Source organism: Astatotilapia calliptera, chromosome 22 (assembly GCF_900246225.1).
Source record: "Astatotilapia calliptera chromosome 22, fAstCal1.2, whole genome shotgun sequence".
In the NCBI taxonomy this organism is placed as follows: Eukaryota; Metazoa; Chordata; class Actinopteri; order Cichliformes; family Cichlidae; genus Astatotilapia; species Astatotilapia calliptera.
In genome coordinates, this window is record NC_039322.1 from 29,275,482 (window position 1) to 29,295,034 (window position 19,553).

The 19,553-nt window shown below is 41.4% G+C and overlaps 1 protein-coding gene and 1 long non-coding RNA gene across 2 annotated transcripts in view; one reads left to right on the forward strand and one right to left on the reverse strand.

The window, feature by feature from the left end:
* The window catches only part of LOC113014353 (uncharacterized), a 37,259-nt gene extending 30,297 nt beyond the window's left edge, over positions 1–6,962 (reverse strand). Inside the window, exon 1 of the long non-coding RNA XR_003270957.1 lies at positions 6,855–6,962. This is a non-coding gene — a long non-coding RNA (uncharacterized LOC113014353). The remainder of the gene's footprint in view (positions 1–6,854) is intronic.
* A 3,301-nt stretch (positions 6,963–10,263) lies between these two features.
* Positions 10,264–19,392, forward strand: txlna (taxilin alpha). Its single transcript, XM_026156567.1, has 11 exons — positions 10,264–10,351; positions 10,962–11,161; positions 12,920–13,177; positions 15,350–15,441; positions 15,754–15,924; positions 16,098–16,292; positions 16,394–16,513; positions 16,618–16,692; positions 16,780–16,872; positions 16,965–17,060; positions 18,437–19,392. Exons 2-11 carry the CDS (start codon positions 10,972–10,974, stop codon positions 18,770–18,772), a joined length of 1,626 nt encoding a protein of 541 aa, XP_026012352.1. The 5' UTR covers positions 10,264–10,351; positions 10,962–10,971; the 3' UTR covers positions 18,773–19,392.
* The last annotated feature ends 161 nt before the right edge of the window (positions 19,393–19,553 follow it).

Genomic DNA, 19,553 nt, shown 5'->3' on the forward strand with positions numbered 1-19,553 from the left:
CTGTTCTGTGGATTACTGAAGCATCTCCAACTTAAGACCATGAACCTCTACATTAAGTCTTTATCACCGAGATTAGGAATGGATCAGTCTGCTTAATAGCAAATATTTTTTGACAAAGGCAGTTCTTTCTTATTTGGTAAAAAACACTAAATTCACAGGCATATTTTTCCATTTTGACGTGCGTGTTAATCTTCTGTCTCAGTGGATGACACCGTCATGGGAGACTTCTATTGGTTCATAGCTTGGGATGGGGTGTTAGGCACTGTTGGGTGTTGTGAAGTGCAGTGAGAGTTAAAACCTGTCCTCCTATGAGACAGACATTTGCAGTCGGTCATTACTTTTAGGGGAATTAATCCTTGTTGGAAAATTTTTGTTGCAGGCTGACGAGCTGTAATCGACTCCACCTGCACTGTTATCTTTCTTGCTACTGTGCTACATTTTGTACTCCAGACCTTCACCCTCACGCACGACTACAGACTGAACTCTGGTAACAGAGAAAATCATGAGAGAGAGTTTTTCAAGGCAAAAAATGCCACACACACACAAAAAATTCTTCATGACTTATCATGATTGGATTCTGAACAAATAAAATCTGTTGTTGTGATGCACAACCTTTCACCAGACCAGCACATTTTAACTGGGTGTTGCTGCAGAGGTAGATCGGCGATTTCACGTTCAGGATTGTTCCACTCTTACTTCCAGCGTAGATCAGCAGTAGAGCACGTGATGGTGACAAGATTTTTGTGTTTTCACGTTGGGTTTGCGATGTTGTCCACTGAACGCGTGTCCTCCCAGTAGATGTAAAAGGCTGAATCAAGAGTTATATGAGGATCAAGAACTTGCCTCTACACTCCTCATGTGTAGGGGCAGCATTTATGACTGAAGTCTCTGATTTGATGGCCAAGTCTGTGCTTGGCCAACAGATGATAACAGAATTTGCAGTTTTTAAAAATATTCATAAATAAATCAGTGAATCAACCAGGGGGGGAATAAAGTGTAAAATAAAAATGCACTCCTATTCACAAAAGTGCCAATCCGACCAACAAAGACTTGAGGTTCTTATGTATCTGTCTTTGACTTAAAGATTTGTTTTTCTTTATATCTTTTATTTACTTGAATGTTGCACACGTTTTTTTTGTGCAAAAACATTGCTGCTCTATTTTTCTTATCTTTAAAGTTACACGATTTGCCATGGTTTCTGTGGATAAGTGGCATTCTTTACTGTGGGCGCCTATAAAAAGGGAGGGGGAAAAAGGAATTTCATTAAAGAAAGCCAATTGTCCTGTGTCGGGCGGGGGGGCGTAAAGGACTCAACAAACGAATCAAACTGGTCTTTTCCAGCTGCTGTCCATTGGTGTGATGGTCCCCTCTGTAACAGTCTTCTAATAGTTTTCACTGTGCATAGATGAGCAGTGGGTTCATGTTCATGATGTCACGACCTGCAGCCAACCCTCTGCAAAAAAACAACAAAAAAAAAAAAACGTCTGCACTGATACAAACTTTGTAATGATGTGGCACATAATGCAAATAATGGAAACCTAAGCAGCTGTCAGGGCAGACAGATGCAGGTACTGACCTAACTGTCCACGTTAGTTTACCAAAGTTTTGTCCTCTTGAAGGCTGAAAAATTTCCTTGATGGTTAGTTTGTATGACTTTTATGTGATTGGCTTGTGTCGACCCGGTCAGAATGACTGACAGATCCCTTCAGGCTGTTTAAACCTTGCTTCTCTTCATTAGAAGCCGCACTAGATGGCACGCTCACTCCTGAGTTTTCTTTTCTCTTAAATTCAGGCGCTGTTTAAGGAGTTGGAAAAATGTGCAGATGAATCCAGAAGACTGCAATAAAACATTGTCCAAAAGAAAGAAATAAAATCAGCCACACCCCGAGAGGCAAAGGCCCACCTACAGGAAGAGCAGCTCTCACAGGTGACACTCCTTCCACTGGGTGGAGCGAACACAGGCTACTACTTGACATTTTTCTAAGATAAAAACAAAAGAAGTTTAAATAAATCTGGGATTCAGAAATAGTACAATGATTTACATTAAAAGTATTATAATTTAAACTATATGTATGTTCTGATACATTGACAGGGATTCAGATGTAATTCTAATCACTTCTAAGAAGTGGAGAAAAAGCCTCATTAGAACATGTCACACGAAAAAAAACAAAAAAAAAATAGGTGGTGAGGATGCAAGCTTCTCTTTTTTGTTTTTGCTTTTCTTGATCTTTTTCCTGATCAGGATATTCTGGGCTATATTTTTGGATAAATGTGTTTAAAGTTTCTCGTCAGGCTGCATGATCAGGAATCTTGTAATCTATCGGGGATTGAACAGAAATCACTAAAAATCACAAATCCGACGTGTCTTCCGTCCTAGGAGCTATTGGTGTCTTTATCCAAATCTAAAGTAACGTCTACGCAACAAATGTTTACAATGCTACGTGTTTGTAAAAATACTTTTCATATGCCATCACTGACCAGTCGTGACGTATCTTCTGCTCTGGTCCTCTCATTTCTTTTACACGTATTTATTTTCTCTATTCTTGTTTATGGTTTTTCATTTGCTCCAAACGACCCATCTTTAAACTGTGACTCGACTTGACTTTTACCGACGGTATGAATGAGCGATGAAAAACTAGTACACTTCAAAACTGAACATGACACACAAACATGAACATGAAGAAAAAGATGCATACAGGAAACGGCAACAATATAAGTGTAAAGAAAGCATATTGAGATTTAAGAAAAAAACTGTTCAGTGGAAATATTGTGCAAATCAAATAAAGTTATGTTGCAACCCCTTTAATGAGTTTTTCTTCCTCAATGTTCTTTCATGTTGGGGTGTTGATGGTGATATTTAATGTGAAAGAAGACAACAAACAGTACTGTTTAAAAGTCTTGAGCCAACATCATTTGTTTAGATTTATAACGATTTATTGAAATGTGGAAACATTAATGTAAATATGTTCTAGAAGGCAAAAACAGTTGGTATAATTCTTACAAGCCTGATATTCAGTATTTGGTATGACCAGTTTTATTAAACACAGTCTGAACTCTCGTAGGCAAACTTTCTTTTAATGTCTCTAAGGAAATTTTTTTTTTTTTTTTAAGTTCTCCAGACTTACTGATGGACATTCAAAGCTATTGTTCTATTACCTGTAAAGCTGATCGCACAATGACAGGCCAGTCATGACTGTTGGTGTTCAAAGTGTTTTGACTCTTTTCCTCTCTGCTATGCTCGTATGCCTTTACTGCATTGGTGGTGTGTTTGGCATTATTCTCATGCTGAGAAATAAAGCTGTTGCCAGTCAGACACTTTCCAGATGGAGACTGCACGGTGGATAAATCATATTTTCGGCATTTAGAATTTCACTAGTTTTTCCTCCTCAACCATGTTTTATAAATGGCTGTAGGCACTTACTGTTGTGCTCTCTTAATATGACATAAATTAAAATTTGGATTAATCGCACCAGCACACCTGTTGCCACTGACTTTACAGTCTAGTTCTTGTGTAATTTGGCATATCTCAGCCTCCTTAAGACTGGCCTTTTGGAAGCCATCCAGCAGATGGATTCCTCCGATCCTGTGTAAGGTATACATGACTTTCAGACACTCTTCACTTATTGTAGGTGGTTTTTTTAGGCCTTAAGATGCTACAACCCATGGGTTGACAGTTTATCAAATACTAAATATTTTAAGTCTTCAGGAAAGACTCACTCCGAGGCTGTTCTTTATTAACATTTGGTCCATTTTCATCATCCTTTTCCTGCCGTTACATTTGTCTGCCCATCAGGGACTCTCAACCATTAAATGTGCTGTTTATATTGCTCTGTTAACCATGGCAGTGGGACTAGAGCTCTGTAGTAGCCACCAGGTAGTCCAGCTTTCATGCAAACATTGCAGCTGTTTAGTTTTTCATCTAAAGTGAAAGCAGAGCTGTATGTTTTAGGTTTTTAGAAATCCTAAAGTCAGAGCATGGTACAACATCTTTAGATGGAAAGTAGCGAGCTAACTTCAAACTCTGTTGAACTCGGTTTGGACACAAAAGTGGCTAACAAGATCATATACTAAGGATCCAAATATGAATTTTTATTTATAGATACAGCGGGGAAAATAAGTATTTGACACATCAGCATTTTTATCAGTAAGGGGATTTCCAAGTGGACCATTGACACAACATTTCCACCAGATGTTGCCATCAAGCCAAATATTGAAGTCATACAAACAAATCAGAACATATAAGTATACAAGTTAAACCACAATAAATAAAGTGAAATGACACAGGGAATAAGTATTGAATACATGGAGATAACAAGGGGCAAAATGACATAGAAAGCCAGGAGATCACCTGAAATCTGTCAGTATTGATAGAGAAATCCTGTCCCCTATCAGTACTAATTGATATCAGCTGCTTTAGTCCTAATTGATGGCCTATAAAGGCTCCTCATTACCCAGAAGGCACACAGGAAAGACTTCATGATGGGTAAAAGCAAAGAACTCTCTCAAGATCTTCGTAATCTTATCGTTGAAAAGCATTTTGATGGGAATGGTTATAGGTGCATTTCCAGAATGCTAAATGTTCCTGTGAGCACTGTGGGGGCCATTATCCGGAAATGGAAAGTGCATCAGTTCACCATAAACCTGCCACGATCAGGTGCTCCACGCAAGATCCCTGTCCGAGGAGTCCAAAGAATAATCAGGAGGGTTCTCCAAGAGCCAAGAACCACTCGGACAGAACTTCAGGAAGACCTTGCATCAGCAGGTACTGTTGTTTCAAAGAAAACTATAAGCAATGCACTGAACCGCCATGGCATCCATGCACGCTCACCACGCAAGACTCCATTGCTGAACAAAAAGCATGTCAAGGCTCGGTTAAAATTTGCGCAACAGCATTTGGAGAAGCCTGTGGATTATTGGACGACTATAGTATGGTCAGATGAAAGCAAAATTGAACTTTTTGGCAGTCATTCTACACACCATGTTTGGAGAAGAAATGGCACTGCTCACCACCCCAAGAACACCATACCAACAGTCAAGTTTGGGGGTGGAAGCATCATGGTTTGGGGCTGCTTTTCAGCAAGGGGTACTGGCAGACTTCATATTATTGAAGGCAGGATGAATGGAGAGATGTACCGGGACATTCTGGATAAAAATCTGCTGCCATCTACCAGGAAGCTAAAAATGAAAAGAGGGTGGACATTTCAGCAAGACAATGATCCCAAACACAAGGCCAAGGAAACAATGAAGTGGTTTCAAAGAAAGAAAATCAAGTTGCTTGAATGGCCCAGTCAATCACCTGACCTAAATCCCATAGAAAATCTATGGAGAGAACTGAAGATTAAAGTTCATAAAAGAGGCCCAAGGAACCTTCAAGATTTAAAGACCGTTTGTGTGGAAGAATGGGCCAGAATCACTCCTGAGCAATGCAGACGACTGGTCTATCCATACAAGAGGCGTCTAGAAGCTGTAATCACCAACAAAGGCTTTTCTACAAAGTATTGAATAAAGTGTGTTCAATACTTATTCCCTGTGTCATTTCACTTTATTTATTATGGTTTAACTTGTATACTTATATGTTCTGATTTGATTGTATGACTTCAATATTTGGCTTGATGGCAACATCTGGTGGAAATGTTGTGTCAATAGTCCACTTGGAAATCCCCTTACTGATAAAAATGCTGATGTGTCAAATACTTATTTTCCCCGCTGTATATATATGTGTATGTATATGTATATATATATATGTGAATATGTGTATATATGTGAATATGTGTATATATGTGAATATGTGTGTATATATGTGAATATGTGTATATATGTGAATATGTATGAGAGAGAGAGATCTCTAGATAGATCTCTAGATATGCGCATGCAGTCTTTTTATTTGAATAAAAAAATATTTGGAATCCTGTAGATCCCAACAACTCATGAAGTAGGAATTTCAGGAAGAAGCTACTGTATCAACGCCACACATGCTGATGGAGGAAGGAGAAAAGAGAATGAAAATGAACAAGATTGATAGGGCAGTGTAACAGAAAGCAGCAGAAATGGAAACAGATCAAACGCATCATTAGCATTAAAAGGATTTGAACACAGCATGGGCATTAACATACTTTTACCGCAGTTATATATCACCTTTGGGCTTTTGGAGCCTTGACCTTCAAGTGGGGAAAAAAAGCACTATGCTTCTTAAAAAACAAAAATAGATATTTGCAAAATTCTGCCTAAATATGTATTTTACCTGGTTAATGCGTGCGGCGGGGCGTGGTCTGCAGCGCCGCTGCAGGGGAGGCGGACGCACCTGAGCGGCACCCGCAATCACGCCTCGCGGCCTTAACGTCTGTGCTGTCTATGGCTGTATCCCAATTCAGGGTCTGCAGCCTTAAAGTACGCAGCCTCAACGATCCTCAAGGGCCGCGTACTCAAAGACCGCTAAGGCCGGAAGTGCGAGGCTTGTGTAATGGGACGGTCTAGCCTCCGTTGCGCTGATACTGTTGTTTGTCAATAAAGTTTAAAAAATAAAAAAAAAAAGCCTCCGTTGCACTGCCCAGGTTGCCTAGCAACCATGATACTAACCACTGGACAGGTGTCATACAGCTTTGTTTGATAGAAATGAAGGAGAAAATCTTTTGTTCATTTGTTTGTTTGTTTCTACATGAGCTTTGATCATTCTCTGTAAGATTAAGCTCAGCTATTGAACGGCGTATATTTTAAAGTAAAGGCTTTAAAACCAAGTTAGTACAAACGTCACTAATGTCACATAACTTTGCCGACATGTGGCCAACAGGAATGTTTAACGTTCTTCATTATTAAACATTTGCACATAAATACGTGACATAATATTCAGTACTTACTTTTCACAGTTTACTCTTCGGCCGCTCCGCTTCTGCCGTCTGCGGCAGAATTCTCCACACCGACTGCCGCGCTATGAATTGTGGGATATATGGGACCACGAAGTCTACACTGCCACCGCCTTAAAATTCAGGATAATGAAGGACGCATTTCAGGGCCGCATTTCGAGCAGCCTTTGAATTGGGACAGCCTTCGGCGCGCCGCTGTGACGTAATCGGCCTTGAAATGCGTACTTTAAGGCTGCCGACCCTGAATTGGGATACAGCCTATGCTGTTGTTGGTATGTGTCGGGCTGTGAGCTGAAAAGCTACAGCCGACTGTATGCATACAGCAACTGTGTGTAAAAAGTGGTCAATAAAGAGATGCTAAAAAGCAGTGGGTCTGCCGTGGTATGTTTACAATGGGACTTCTGCTCCTGAACCTCAGCGCACAGCGTCTGCAAATCGGGGTTGTACGAAGTCACTTTCATCTTTAGGCAGGACTGTAAGCTGTCATCTGTGAGCAGTGGCGGCCCTAGCCTGTTTGGCGCCCTGGGCGAACACTCCCTCTGGCAAACATCGGTGCAAATTATAAGTCTGTATTATAATGTCTGGTGTTTTCGTGTTTGTTGGTTTGTTTTTATTTTGTTTTATTTTGCGAGTTGGTTTTTAGATGCCGCTCCAGCCGGTCAGAGAATCCCCCGCCGCCCCGCCCTCTCCTCTCTGCGCCGCAAGCAGCAGGCGCACCTCGCAAACGAAGGGCACCCTTACTCCCAGCAAATGGGCGATAGAAAACCGATCGGTGCCTATGCCATTCCCAATATGCGCTGGCTGACGTCGGGGCAGCATGAGTACGAGCATTTTATTTAATTTTTTTTTGCCGATGCCCATGATGCCGCCCACCACCACGATGCTGCCCCGGGCAACCGCCCGTGTCGCCCGTATCTAAAACCGCTACTGGCTGTGAGGCGTGAGCGGTGTTTGTTTTTAACATAGTTCACGATGGAGCTGCTGACATAATGTGGATCCGAATGCACAGCGTTGTAACAGCAGTCTGGCGAGGAAGGAGCGGCTAGCCGGTCCAGCGGGCATGTGGTGTGGAGGTTAGCCGGATAACACGGAGCCAGTCAGTTAAATTAAACAACAGACCTTTATTCCTTGTCAGCAACATAAGACCATACAAGCCAGGTCTCCACGGCTCTATATTGTCCGTACATACATGTGCGGGGATCGGTAGTCGCCGGTGCCAGGCCGTTACAACGGTGAGGTCTATCCTGAGAACAGAACACGAGCAGCATGTAATGGCTGCCACGCTATACTCACACACCCCCTAGGAGACTCCCCCCCTAGTGGTGCTATAACCCAAAAGGTTTGTTACAGCGTTCGGCGGGTACACCAGCTTCCGCGAGTGTGATGCTTATTTTGAGCGATGACAAAAATAATAGAATATAATTTTATTTTTATATTTCAATATCACAATAATCTTCCAATTTAGAACTACAAGTTAAAAAAGAACTAACATAAATAAAATACACTTCAGCTAAATACTTATAATTTATTTTCCCAAACCACGCAGAGCCGCACTATACGGACTAAAGAGCCGCGTGCGCTCCGGAGCCGCAGGTTGTCGACCCCAGCTGCTGGGGTTTTATTATAAAAACTGGGTGGGAAATGATTAAACAAATCTATTAATATATGGTGAATTTTGATCTAAGTTCAGTCTGTCTGTTACTCACAAATAGTACACAGTGGTGTTTGATCCCCAAGCAACTTTCAATAAAGTTGGTTTACAATGATATGCTGGCTTATGACATCAAGTCATTTTGAGCCCGATAGGACATTCCTATTGGCAGGTAGAAGCTGCAATTAGTTTTTGGCAAAGTTACATTGTTGTGATATTTTGATACCATGGTAGCATTTACAGGATATTGTTTTGTAGTGATATTATACAGAAAAGAGTTACTCAATAAGGCCCATTTGCTAGTTGTTTTTCTCTTTCTCTCTGACCCAAGAATTGGCTGGTACCCCAAGGTCGAAAATACCACAGAGACGAGACCACTTCCTTACTCCCATCCTCCCTTCCTTATCTTTTAGAAAAGAGCTTGTTAAAAGCCAGGTGGTTTGTTTCAGAATTCACTAATGAAAGAACTCTGTATTCTATGCCTAGGAGTGTATTTTGCTGGGATGATCATAAATTGTAGCTGAACTGATAAACTACACAAAGGATACTTCTTTGCTCAGAAGGCAGGAAGACGTTTCCTTATTTGGTCTGTACCGGTTTTGAACTGAGAACCTGCTGACACACGAACCTTTTTTTCCTCTATATAAGCTGTTTTGTACTGAATAAACCTTTGAGTTGGTTTGGGAAGGCAACCTGAAGCAGTCTGTGTTTCCTTGTTCTCCCAAGCTACTCCCGGCGCTGTAACTAACCCAGCTGAACGGCATACTTGAGCGTTACTTTGAATAATTAGGAATCTTATAAGGAAAGGACAAAACTCTGCTTATCGGTGCTCACGCCTTGGAGGGAAACCGGGACGGAGATTTTCTCTTCATACATTAAAATGTATTTTCCAAAGAGAGTGGCAAACACTGGGACCAAAAAAGTCTGGATTGGTTATAATGAATTTAAAGATACTTTTAAAACAGTTCATTTCTTTATTTTATATATAAAACTACTATTTAGTGTGTAGTGTTTACTATTTAGTTTTTCCGCAATAAAGAGATGCTACTGTAACCAATCTTTCAGTATGACTCTTTGGGCTTAAATTATAACAGGTAAATGTATAAAATTACAAAAACATCAGTTGTAGCTCAGATGGTCCAGAAAGTTGGTAATTCACAGAATATTTCCCTTTTTGTGGACCCTTTGTAAAAAAAAAAAAAAATTCTATAGTCAATAGTGAGAACAACAACGAACTTTTCTGTTATGTAATTGTTTACCTGTTATTTAACTCATTTGCTGTAGTTGGAATAGCCATGGGGAAGATCTTTATCAGTAAGTAAAGCTGCGAAACATCTTAATTTATATTTATAAGTCCAAAAATTCACGTCTTTTGTCACATTTTCCAAATGCACCCAGTGGGTCTTTGTCTGGCTAATCCTGCACCTTATGTTTGACACCCCTGACGTGCACGTTTTAAAATAGGGAAACATAAAACAGGCAAGAGTTACAACTGTGGATAGGAGAAAACAATAAGTAATAGGAAGAAATAACTCAATTTATTGAAAAGCTCAAAAAGATACAATTAAAAAGTTATCAGTAAGTGTTTTATCACGCCACATATAAAGCATTAATTTCAGCATTAGTTAATTTGACTGACGGGCTGCTTTGTAACGTTGTAATCCACCTCCCGATCAGCGTGTGGCGGTAAAGCACCAACCAGTTGTTTGCCAAGCGTCAATAAACCTCAAAGAAGAAGAAGACCCCAAAGTTATTACCGGAAGTGAGTTTTTTTTTTTTCTGTCTCACGCTGTTAAGGAAACCTACAGACACATTAGCAATTTCCTCCTTGACTCTAAAGGTAAACAGTTGTATACTACCTACAAACAACATGTATCATTTATAAGCAGGTAGCCGTGTAGTGTGTCTTTTTGTTTCAGTAGTTTGTGCCTGATATATACGAGCTCACAGCGGCTACCTGGCAGTTGTGTAAGCTAGTTTAGCTGCTTCTGGCGGCTTGTGCTAGCTAACGCAAAGTGAAAGCTAATGGGGACAGGGCACGATAGAAAAGAAAGCAGCTAGAAAAAGTTACTCTTTAATGTTTGGAGGATAGAAATGTATATGAATTTCCAGGCTAAAGTTCAGGTTTCACCAAACCAATCGTGCGGAGCCTGTCTTAAAACCAAAACTTAAAAACAAGTTCATCAGGAAACGTTACTGCACTGCGAAGGAGCATAGCTTAGCAGGAGTAACTATAGGTTTATTTCGCTTGTGGTTCAGCTGCTGCCACTTTGTTTGTGTCCCCATACAGCCGAGGCTTTATTAGGCTAGAAAAGATAAACTTTATTACGTTTAATGTTCTGTGACTCATTTGCGCTGACGGTTAAGTGTTGCTCAATAAATAAGTCTACTTGCTGTTATTATTTCCATCCCTCTGAGCTAACCATGGCAGGTTTTTCTCCTTGTAACAGGTAACGAGAGATGAAAAAACAAGATACCGAAGAGTCCACCACTCAGGCTGCGGAGAATGCTCCACCCGCAGCAGCAGCAGCAGGGACAGAGTCACCTGCAGCTGCAAAGGACAGCTTGGAAAGCAACAGCCCCAAAGAGTCTGAACCACAGACACCACAGACGGATACACCTCCACAGGGCGAGGAGGGGGCGGGGGGAGGTAAACTGTGAATTCATGTCAATCCCAGCGCTACTAGATTATAGTAGGCTAAAACCTTCCTATCATCAGTCATTGTGACTCAAGTTTATCATCTTGTTTCCCAGTTGTGCATGCGTATGTATACCAAGCAACCAAGATGTAGGAGTAGAGCTTTTTTCTCTATATCATTGATTAACCTGCCAACCCGAAGGGTGCATGTACCTGTTTATTCCCTGTGAAAGGAGGAGGCAGGAGGACACATTTTTTTCAGTTGTCCGGTATAGTTTATAAATTCCTGCGCTAAAATCTTTCTTTTTTTGCAAATTACTCATCTGCTGTCTACCTAATTGGCCTGGCAGTTGGTCGTGATGGTTCTTATTCTGATTTGAAGCAAGGAAGCTTGCTAATAGCAACATGTGATCCAGTGCTTTAGTTAGTGTGTCCTTCCCACTACAACCTGTGGGGGGGGTTGTACTCTACAGCCTGCTGTAGACTTCTGTGGGGAAACTTTGTAGAGCCCAAGATGTAACCTATGTAAGTGCATTTATGCTGGTGCTGATGCAATATTTGTTAATTAACATAGGGCAGGGATAGCTCAGTAGGTAGAGTGGTGGCCCCATGATCGGAAGGTCGGGGGTTCAACTCCATTGAACGGCTACCCTGAGGTACCCCTGAGCAAGGTACCGTCCCTACACACTGCCCCCCGGGCGCTGCATTGGTGGCTGCCCACTGCTTCACTGGGTGAATGGGTTAAATGCAGAGGAACTATTTCCCTATGGGGACTAACACATACACATTATTATTATTATTATTATTATTATTATTATTATTAGGGCCTTGTCCCAGTGTTTCACATGCAGTGCCTCCTGGGTCCTCGCTTGTTGCTGTGGTCAATTTTTTTTCAGGGAAGTTTTCCCTCTTCTTTGTACATTCCTTCATGTCCATTCCAATAGTTTCAGCAGTCTTATATTGTCCTTACATTGATGCTAGGATAATTATTTTTTATACTGAGAGAAAGTTATCCCCTCACTGATAAATTAAAATACTGCTGCGAAAAACAACAACATTCAGCATTTAACAGCAGTATGATAAAGTATACAATCAAAAAGCTCAGTGCCTCTTTCATTTTCTGCATCTCAGTTGTCAAACTCCAGCTATGAAGTGTCTGCATCAGTTTCAGTGCCATGCAAGCATCATAAGCAGTGTTAGGAGAATTTACTAATAGCAGGTTCCAGCTCCATATTATAATGCTGGCACCACTAATGTTTGACTCTACACTGCTTAGAATAGTTTGCTCTCTGTTGTTGTTTCATTTTTCTTATTCTTAAGCCTTTAATTTGCTAAGTGAGATCCAGCACGGCCAAAGTGACAGTTAGGAAGTAGAAATGCTGACCATGTGATCATCTGTGATGATGATAACGCCAGTCACAGGCCTTCAGATGTGCATCATGGTTGAGGACGGTGCCTAAAAGCATCTCAAAGTCACAAATCAATTAAAGATTCTCATTTATTTTCAAGATATTGTAAATAAAACTTCTAAACTGTTGCTGATCTGATAATCTGGGTGTTTTTTGTTTTTTTTTAAGGAGTATCATTTCCAACACGGTCTTGTAGCAAGTGAGCTTCATATTTCTCTCACTGTAACTGTTTAATTCTACATTGTATTATTTATTTGTTTTTTTAATTATTATGAACTGAAAACCCAAAATGCAACATATTTGACTTCAGAAGAAGAAAAGCAGCTAGTCATTTTTTCCCCTCCATTCTGTGTAATTGCAGAGGCTCCGTTGTCTCAGTGTGACATGGCAGAGGAGCTGAGCCGGCAGCTGGAGGACATCCTTAGCACCTACTGTCGGGAAAGCATTTCAGACGATGCCAGCGACTTAGCTAACGGCCAGTCACACAGCCCAGAGCTCAATGGCCTGACCAATGAGAGGGAAGATGACAAGCCAGAGGAAAGCAAAGTCAACGGTGGTGACAGCGGTGTGGGAAAGCAGCAGAAGAAAACTCACGAGAAGAAAAAAGTGAAGGGTCTAGGTAAGAGGGGGAAGTGTGTTCAGTGTTTTGGCCAGATTTATAGGAATAAGTGGGAGAAATTAGTGTGAGCGCGCTGCACAAGTGGAAAGATTGTGAGTAATCTACTGAAAATGCAAATTTATGACTGCACACAAAACCATTTTGTTTCGGTAATCACCAGCACAGTCCAGAAATGCAAATCAGGCGATATAAAACGAGTAGATTTTGTGTATCTTTTCAATAACGGCATAGCATTTCAGGTCAAAGAGAAGCAGACTCAACATGATCTGAAATACAGCCTGTAACAGATGTTACAGGCTGAGGCAGCTGTTCTCTGAGAGCGCTAATGGAGTGCAGCAGTATTCATCCAGAGAAGGGCTGCTGTTGTCTGCTCGACAAACCTGAAGTTTGTATATGGCAGCTCATGTGATATGTTTAGAAGGAGGACACAAAACATTAGATACCATATTGTTAATGTCTTGTTGGACTTAATGTTTGTGTAAACTTGTGCATGACTCTTGTTTTTCCTGCATTTGTGTCTGCAGGTGTTTATTAAAGATAAAAGAAAATAATGTGACTCTCAGACAGCTGCGAGTAGCAGAATCTCGAGTTCCACTTAGTAGTACCTGAACGACATAACGTGGGAGTCAGACATTCTTGTTTGTCACGTTTGCGTCAGGTCTGTCTGAGTCACATTAAAAGATTAATTTTTAAAGATGCTTCAGTGTGTTAAGTGAAAGATTCTATATCTAAGGAAAGTTAGAAAAATAAGTGGATTTGTGGCACAGAGCTCTGTGTGTGTTCACTGCTGAGCTTGTGCTCTCTGCAGTTTTTTGAAATGTGACTAAAACCATGAAACACCGCAAACTGCTCGGCTCACTGTAAAAGTGCTGCCTGTAATACATCTGTGGCCTACTTGTCTACTCTTTTAAAATAGCAGTGCTGCAGACTAGGGCTGGGCGATATGTTTTAGTACAACTTTGGTAAGCCGCACTGCTTGATGGATTGTCAGAGCATTACGGCTGCCGTAGTGAGGAGCTTCGCGGAGTAATCTGGGTCCAAAACTCCGTCCGCTTCAGGTCCCAAAGTCAAAAGAACACTAAGAGTTAAAAACGGTCTAAATTCTTTCGTCTTTAATTAAATCATCAGCATTGCTGCTTTATCGGGTGTAACAATTAAGTTTTACATCCATGAAAACAGAATTTATTAAATTTAACAGAGTTATAAGCTAACAGGAAGTTAGCTCGCTAGTTTCCACCTAAACATTTCATACCAAGTTCTGACCGAGAGATTTAAACTAATTAAAACGTACAGCTCTGCTACCACTTCCAACATAAATGAAGACAGAAAACTAAACAGCAGTGGCGTTTGCAGGGTTATTACTGGACTACCTGGTATATAATGTTGTGCTATGTGATTGCTAGCGACACAGCTATGTTAGCATAACATTAGCACAGTGAAGCTGGAGGATGAACACCAACTTTTTTTTTTCCACTCGATAAAAGTTAACGTGAGGGATTCTGGTGGTCAGGGACAAATGCAATCGCATAGCAGGATGCTATACACGGGCCAAACTTCAGTCAGGAGAACAACTGAGATCATTCATCCACAATACAAGGTTAGTTATTAATATACTGCAACAACATGGGACTAGAACAGCTGTGAGAGAATTCAACATTAATGAATCATTGTTACGGAAGTGGAGGAAGCGCAGTTTTTGGATTTCCCCATATTTCAAAAGTGCTTCATCTCTTTGCTATGACTGTCGTCCGGCATAATTTGCAGATGATAATGGTTTTAGCCGCTGCGATGCTTTCGACCAAAACAGTCGCAGCTTGATGACATCATCAACATGCGCTATCGCGATAGAGCGGTATAGTCAAAATCTCTGTCGTTGGCCAAATTTATATCGTTTCTATCGTATATCGTTTATCGCCCACCCCTACTGCAGACCAAACGTATGCAGGATTTGCTGCTGCTTCTTCATTCATGCATGTGTGCACATGTGCATTCCGCCTCACTACTGCTACCTCTACAAATAAGTATCTTACACTGCCTTCTGTAAATTGGCCTATCTCTTAAAAATGTCCATCCAAAATCCATCAGTTTGTAGTAGTTTAAAAAGCTGCTAACATTTGTGTGAGGTGGGCGAGGTTCCATCCTGATGTTTTTATTTGCCTTTGTTGTGAGCAGGGAAGGAGATCACACTTCTCATGCAGACTCTAAACACACTGAGCACCCCCGAGGAGAAGCTCGCAGGCCTCTGTAAGAAGTATGCTGAACTGGTGAGTAGTTCTTCTGAAGTTTGTAGCTTTGGCTGTAAACGTCTTTGTTATTATGTTAACGATCACAAATACTTCAAAACATATTAACAGCAACATTTTAACTGCTGTAAAATTTCCAGTCTGCCTCTAAGGACAAAAAAAAAACAACCCAAGCATCATATTGTTTGCGTGCACTATTCTTACATTTGAAAGTGTGTAAGGCAAGTTTGTCCTGTCGTGTCTTATAGGAAAGCAAGGCAGCGTCCTGCATAAAAAGATATAAATGTTAGTTTGGCGGTGTCACACCTGAAAGAGCATGTGTGTGTTTTACAGTTGGAAGAGCACCGAAACACCCAGAAGCAGATGAGGGCGCTGCAGAAGAAGCAGAACCAGCTGGTCCAGGAGAAAGACAACCTGAGGAACGAACACAGCAAGGCCATCCTGGCTCGCAGCAAGCTGGAGAGTCTGTGCAGGGAACTGCAGAGACACAACCGCACACTCAAGGTACAAAAACAGACCCTGTCCTCTATCTGTTACATGTATACACAACGCACATGCACAGAGACTCCTTAAATTTAGTCTTATTTTACTGATGAAGCGAAAACAGTTTGGAGGGTAAAGCTGACGATCACATAAAAAAAGCACTCGTTGTCATTATCATCATCGTGTCTCCGCAGGACGAAGGAATGCAAAGAACCCGGCTGGAGGAGGAGAAAAGGAAGGAGGTGACTTCTCATTTCCAGGTGACGCTGAACGACATCCAGGCTCAGATGCAGCAGCACGACGAGAGGAACGCCAGCCTTCGACAGGAGAACGCAGAGCTCGCCGAGAAGCTGAAGAAACTGTATGAACAGTACAAACTCCGCGAAGAAGTGAGTAGGCAGTGTTTTCCTTCACCCGCTTGGTTAAAGCGCCACCAGTGAGTCCTCAGTTATTTGAAACTCTCGCCTGTCTGACTTTGTAATCCCAAAAGCACATAGAGAAAGTGGTGAAGCACAAAGACCTGCAGCAGCAGCTGGTGGATGCAAAACTGCACCAGGCCCAGGAGCTGCTCAAGGAGTCTGAGGACCGCCACGACAGAGAGAAAGACTTTGTAATTATCCTTTTCTTTTTAAAATAAATACACAGTCCAAGCACAAGACTGAATCTACACATGCAACAATCAATCTCTAACGGCTTTGTTTTCTCCCTCCACAGCTGTTAAAAGAAGCAGTAGAATCCCAGAGGATGTGTGAGCTCATGAAGCAGCAGGAAGTTCACCTCAAGCAGCAGGTTTCCCATCAGCCTTTCAGATTTTCCAGCTGAACTCGGGAATGACTTTAACATTTAAATAATGTTGTTGTTGTTTTCCCTCACTAGTTATCACTGTACACGGAGAAGTTTGAAGAGTTTCAGACCACCTTGTCCAAGAGCAATGAGGTCTTCACCACTTTCAAGCAGGAGATGGAGAAGGTGAGGCGACTCCACTAACTTGAAGGTGTAAGAATGAAACGTCTCCGTGGTTATTGGCTGTGGTGACAGTCTTGTTCGCTTTGTGCTTACAGATGACTAAAAAGATCAAAAAGCTCGAGAAGGAGACGGCCATGTATCGCTCCAGGTGGGAGAGCAGCAACAAGGCCTTGCTGGAGATGGCCGAGGAGGTAAAGCTGGTTTGAGCTTATTGTGTCCACGTCTGCTGTTAAGAAGCTGTAAGATCTGTGTTTGAATAGTGTAGCTCATAGGTGTCAAACTCTGGCCCGCGGGCCAGATTTGGCCCGCAGCCTAATTACATTTGGCCCGCGAAGCCATACCAAATTATTATTAGAGCTGGCCTACTGTTATTATACAGCTAATATATATATTGTTTAGTATTAAGCTTTGCTTGTTCCATATTCAGTTTTTCAGCAAAACTTCTTTGAGTTCATAAGAAGAGATTCATTCTTAAATCTGGAGGAAGATTTTTTTTTTTTTTTTTTCAATAAATATTAATGTTAGCCCGCGACTTTGTTCCAGTTTTGAATTTTGGCCCACTGTGTATTTGAGTTTGACACCCCTGGTGTAGCTATTTAAAAATCTGTATATCTTTTCAGCTGTCTTAGAGAACAGCCCCACTAGTATACTAGTGGACAACATCCTTGCTTTTATTTTGAAGGGGCAGTCGCTGCTAACTGTCTAACAAGATGAAGGGCAATCCCCAAATTAACCTGCAGCTAGTTTATTTTAGGATGCCACATAAATAGTGGAGTATGTGCCACTATTTTGAGCTGCAGAGCAGAACAAGGATTATTGGCCCTTCTATGCTCAACCTGTTTACCCTTGTGAACAGAGGCGTGTGCTAAAAGTGATGCTACAATAGCTGAGCTTAGCTTTGTTGTCGATTTACCTCCTTTATTTGTATTCTAGTGGGTTTTTTTTCATACTTTATGATAAGACTGCAGTGAAATTGGCATGAAGCTGCAGTATAAATGGTTACAGGCTTCGTTGACATCACATTTGGTTCACAGACTATCACATTTGTAACCTAACCTTAAATTTTCAAGCCACGGTTCTAGACAGTAGAATCTTACGTAGACAGTTTATTATGGCTGCAGTGTTTATATTCATTTGTGATTCTATTCATTTTTTTTTTTTAAGCAAGTGTGGGTGTAGGAAGTGGATGCATCAAATCTCCAGTCAAACCAAAAGTTTGGTGACTTTGCACATGAACAGTAGAATAACCTGCAAGTCTTGTTTTGCAGCAAGGTTATGACATCACAGGTGACTCAGTCCAGAGTCCTAACGATGTCACTGCCTTTGGGTCTCTCTTAGGGTGTTAAACAGATCCATGCTTACTCGTTTTATGGATACAAGAAGCCAAAAACCTCACTAATGGGAATCTTTTCTGTGACAACATGACAATGTTTCAGCTTCCTTACAGCTGAAAGTGGAATCTTCTGTTTTTCAATGCACAGATGGCTAAAAAGCTGACTGTGTGTGTGTGTGTGTGTGTGTGTGTGTGTGTGTGTGTGTGTGTGTGTGTGTGTGTGTGTTTTCACAGAAAGCCGTTCGGGATCGTGAGTTTGAGGCACTTCAGGGAAAAGTCCAGCGGCTGGAGAAGCTCCGGCGGGCGCTCAAAGTCGAACGGAATGAGCTGAACAAGAAGGTCCAGAGCCTCAGCGGCGGCACAGAGGGAGCCCCCACCTCCAACCCAGGGACTGACTCCCCCTCTCCACCACCTACAGACTCTCTGCTGGAGCCTGGCACCTGCCCTGCCCCTGACACCACCACCGCCTCCACCTCTTCTTGCTCCCACTCCTGCCCCTGTGAGCCGCAGCTGGACACAGACACCCTGCTGGAAGAGGCAAACACTCAGCCTGTCCAGGCACAGGAATGAAGCAGCACTGCTCACACGTTCTTCAAACCACCCACAGATAAGCCACCAGCCTGCAACCCACTACTCCTCTGCTGGATGGAGCCCATGTTAAACACTGGGACCGAAGCAAACTGCAAAGTCACACCTTTATGTACGAGACCAGAATACCAGATCAGCGTTTGACAGAAGGGTTTAGTTGTAATCTCCCAGAATCTTCTGCAAAACAGTCTGCTGGTGTAATTACATGCACACTATCACACAGTTACCGTGAATGTATAATGCAATTTTCTGCAATAATTTGGTTTTCATGGTTTTTATTAGCATCTATCGAGTGTGTTCATCTACAGGAAGCAACTAATCAGCCACGCAAGTTAATATTATTACAATACTTTCAGAAATAACTATAGTGAAAGGATAGTGATCATATTTACAAGTTATTATCTACATATTAATGTCAACATGTGTAAAAATGATCAAAGAACAGAAACCAAGGATGACATAAAGGACCACCATAACAACATAAACTATGCCATGTAGTCATATTAACACATCTAAATTTGTGTATATACAAATTATCAAAGCATTTTTAGCAAAGTAAAAGTATATATAAAGCTCGTATGAATAAATTTACATTAACTACATCACTTTGTTCATTCTATTTACTAAGATCCAGAGCAAGTGTTTATTATTCTGACTCTTCATTTCTAACTCTCGAGTTTGTTCCCCTTGTTTTGAAGTTTGCCATATTCTTCCTTTCCGTTTCTGAACTCACATGTACTCCTGTACTCAATACTCTGAGTAA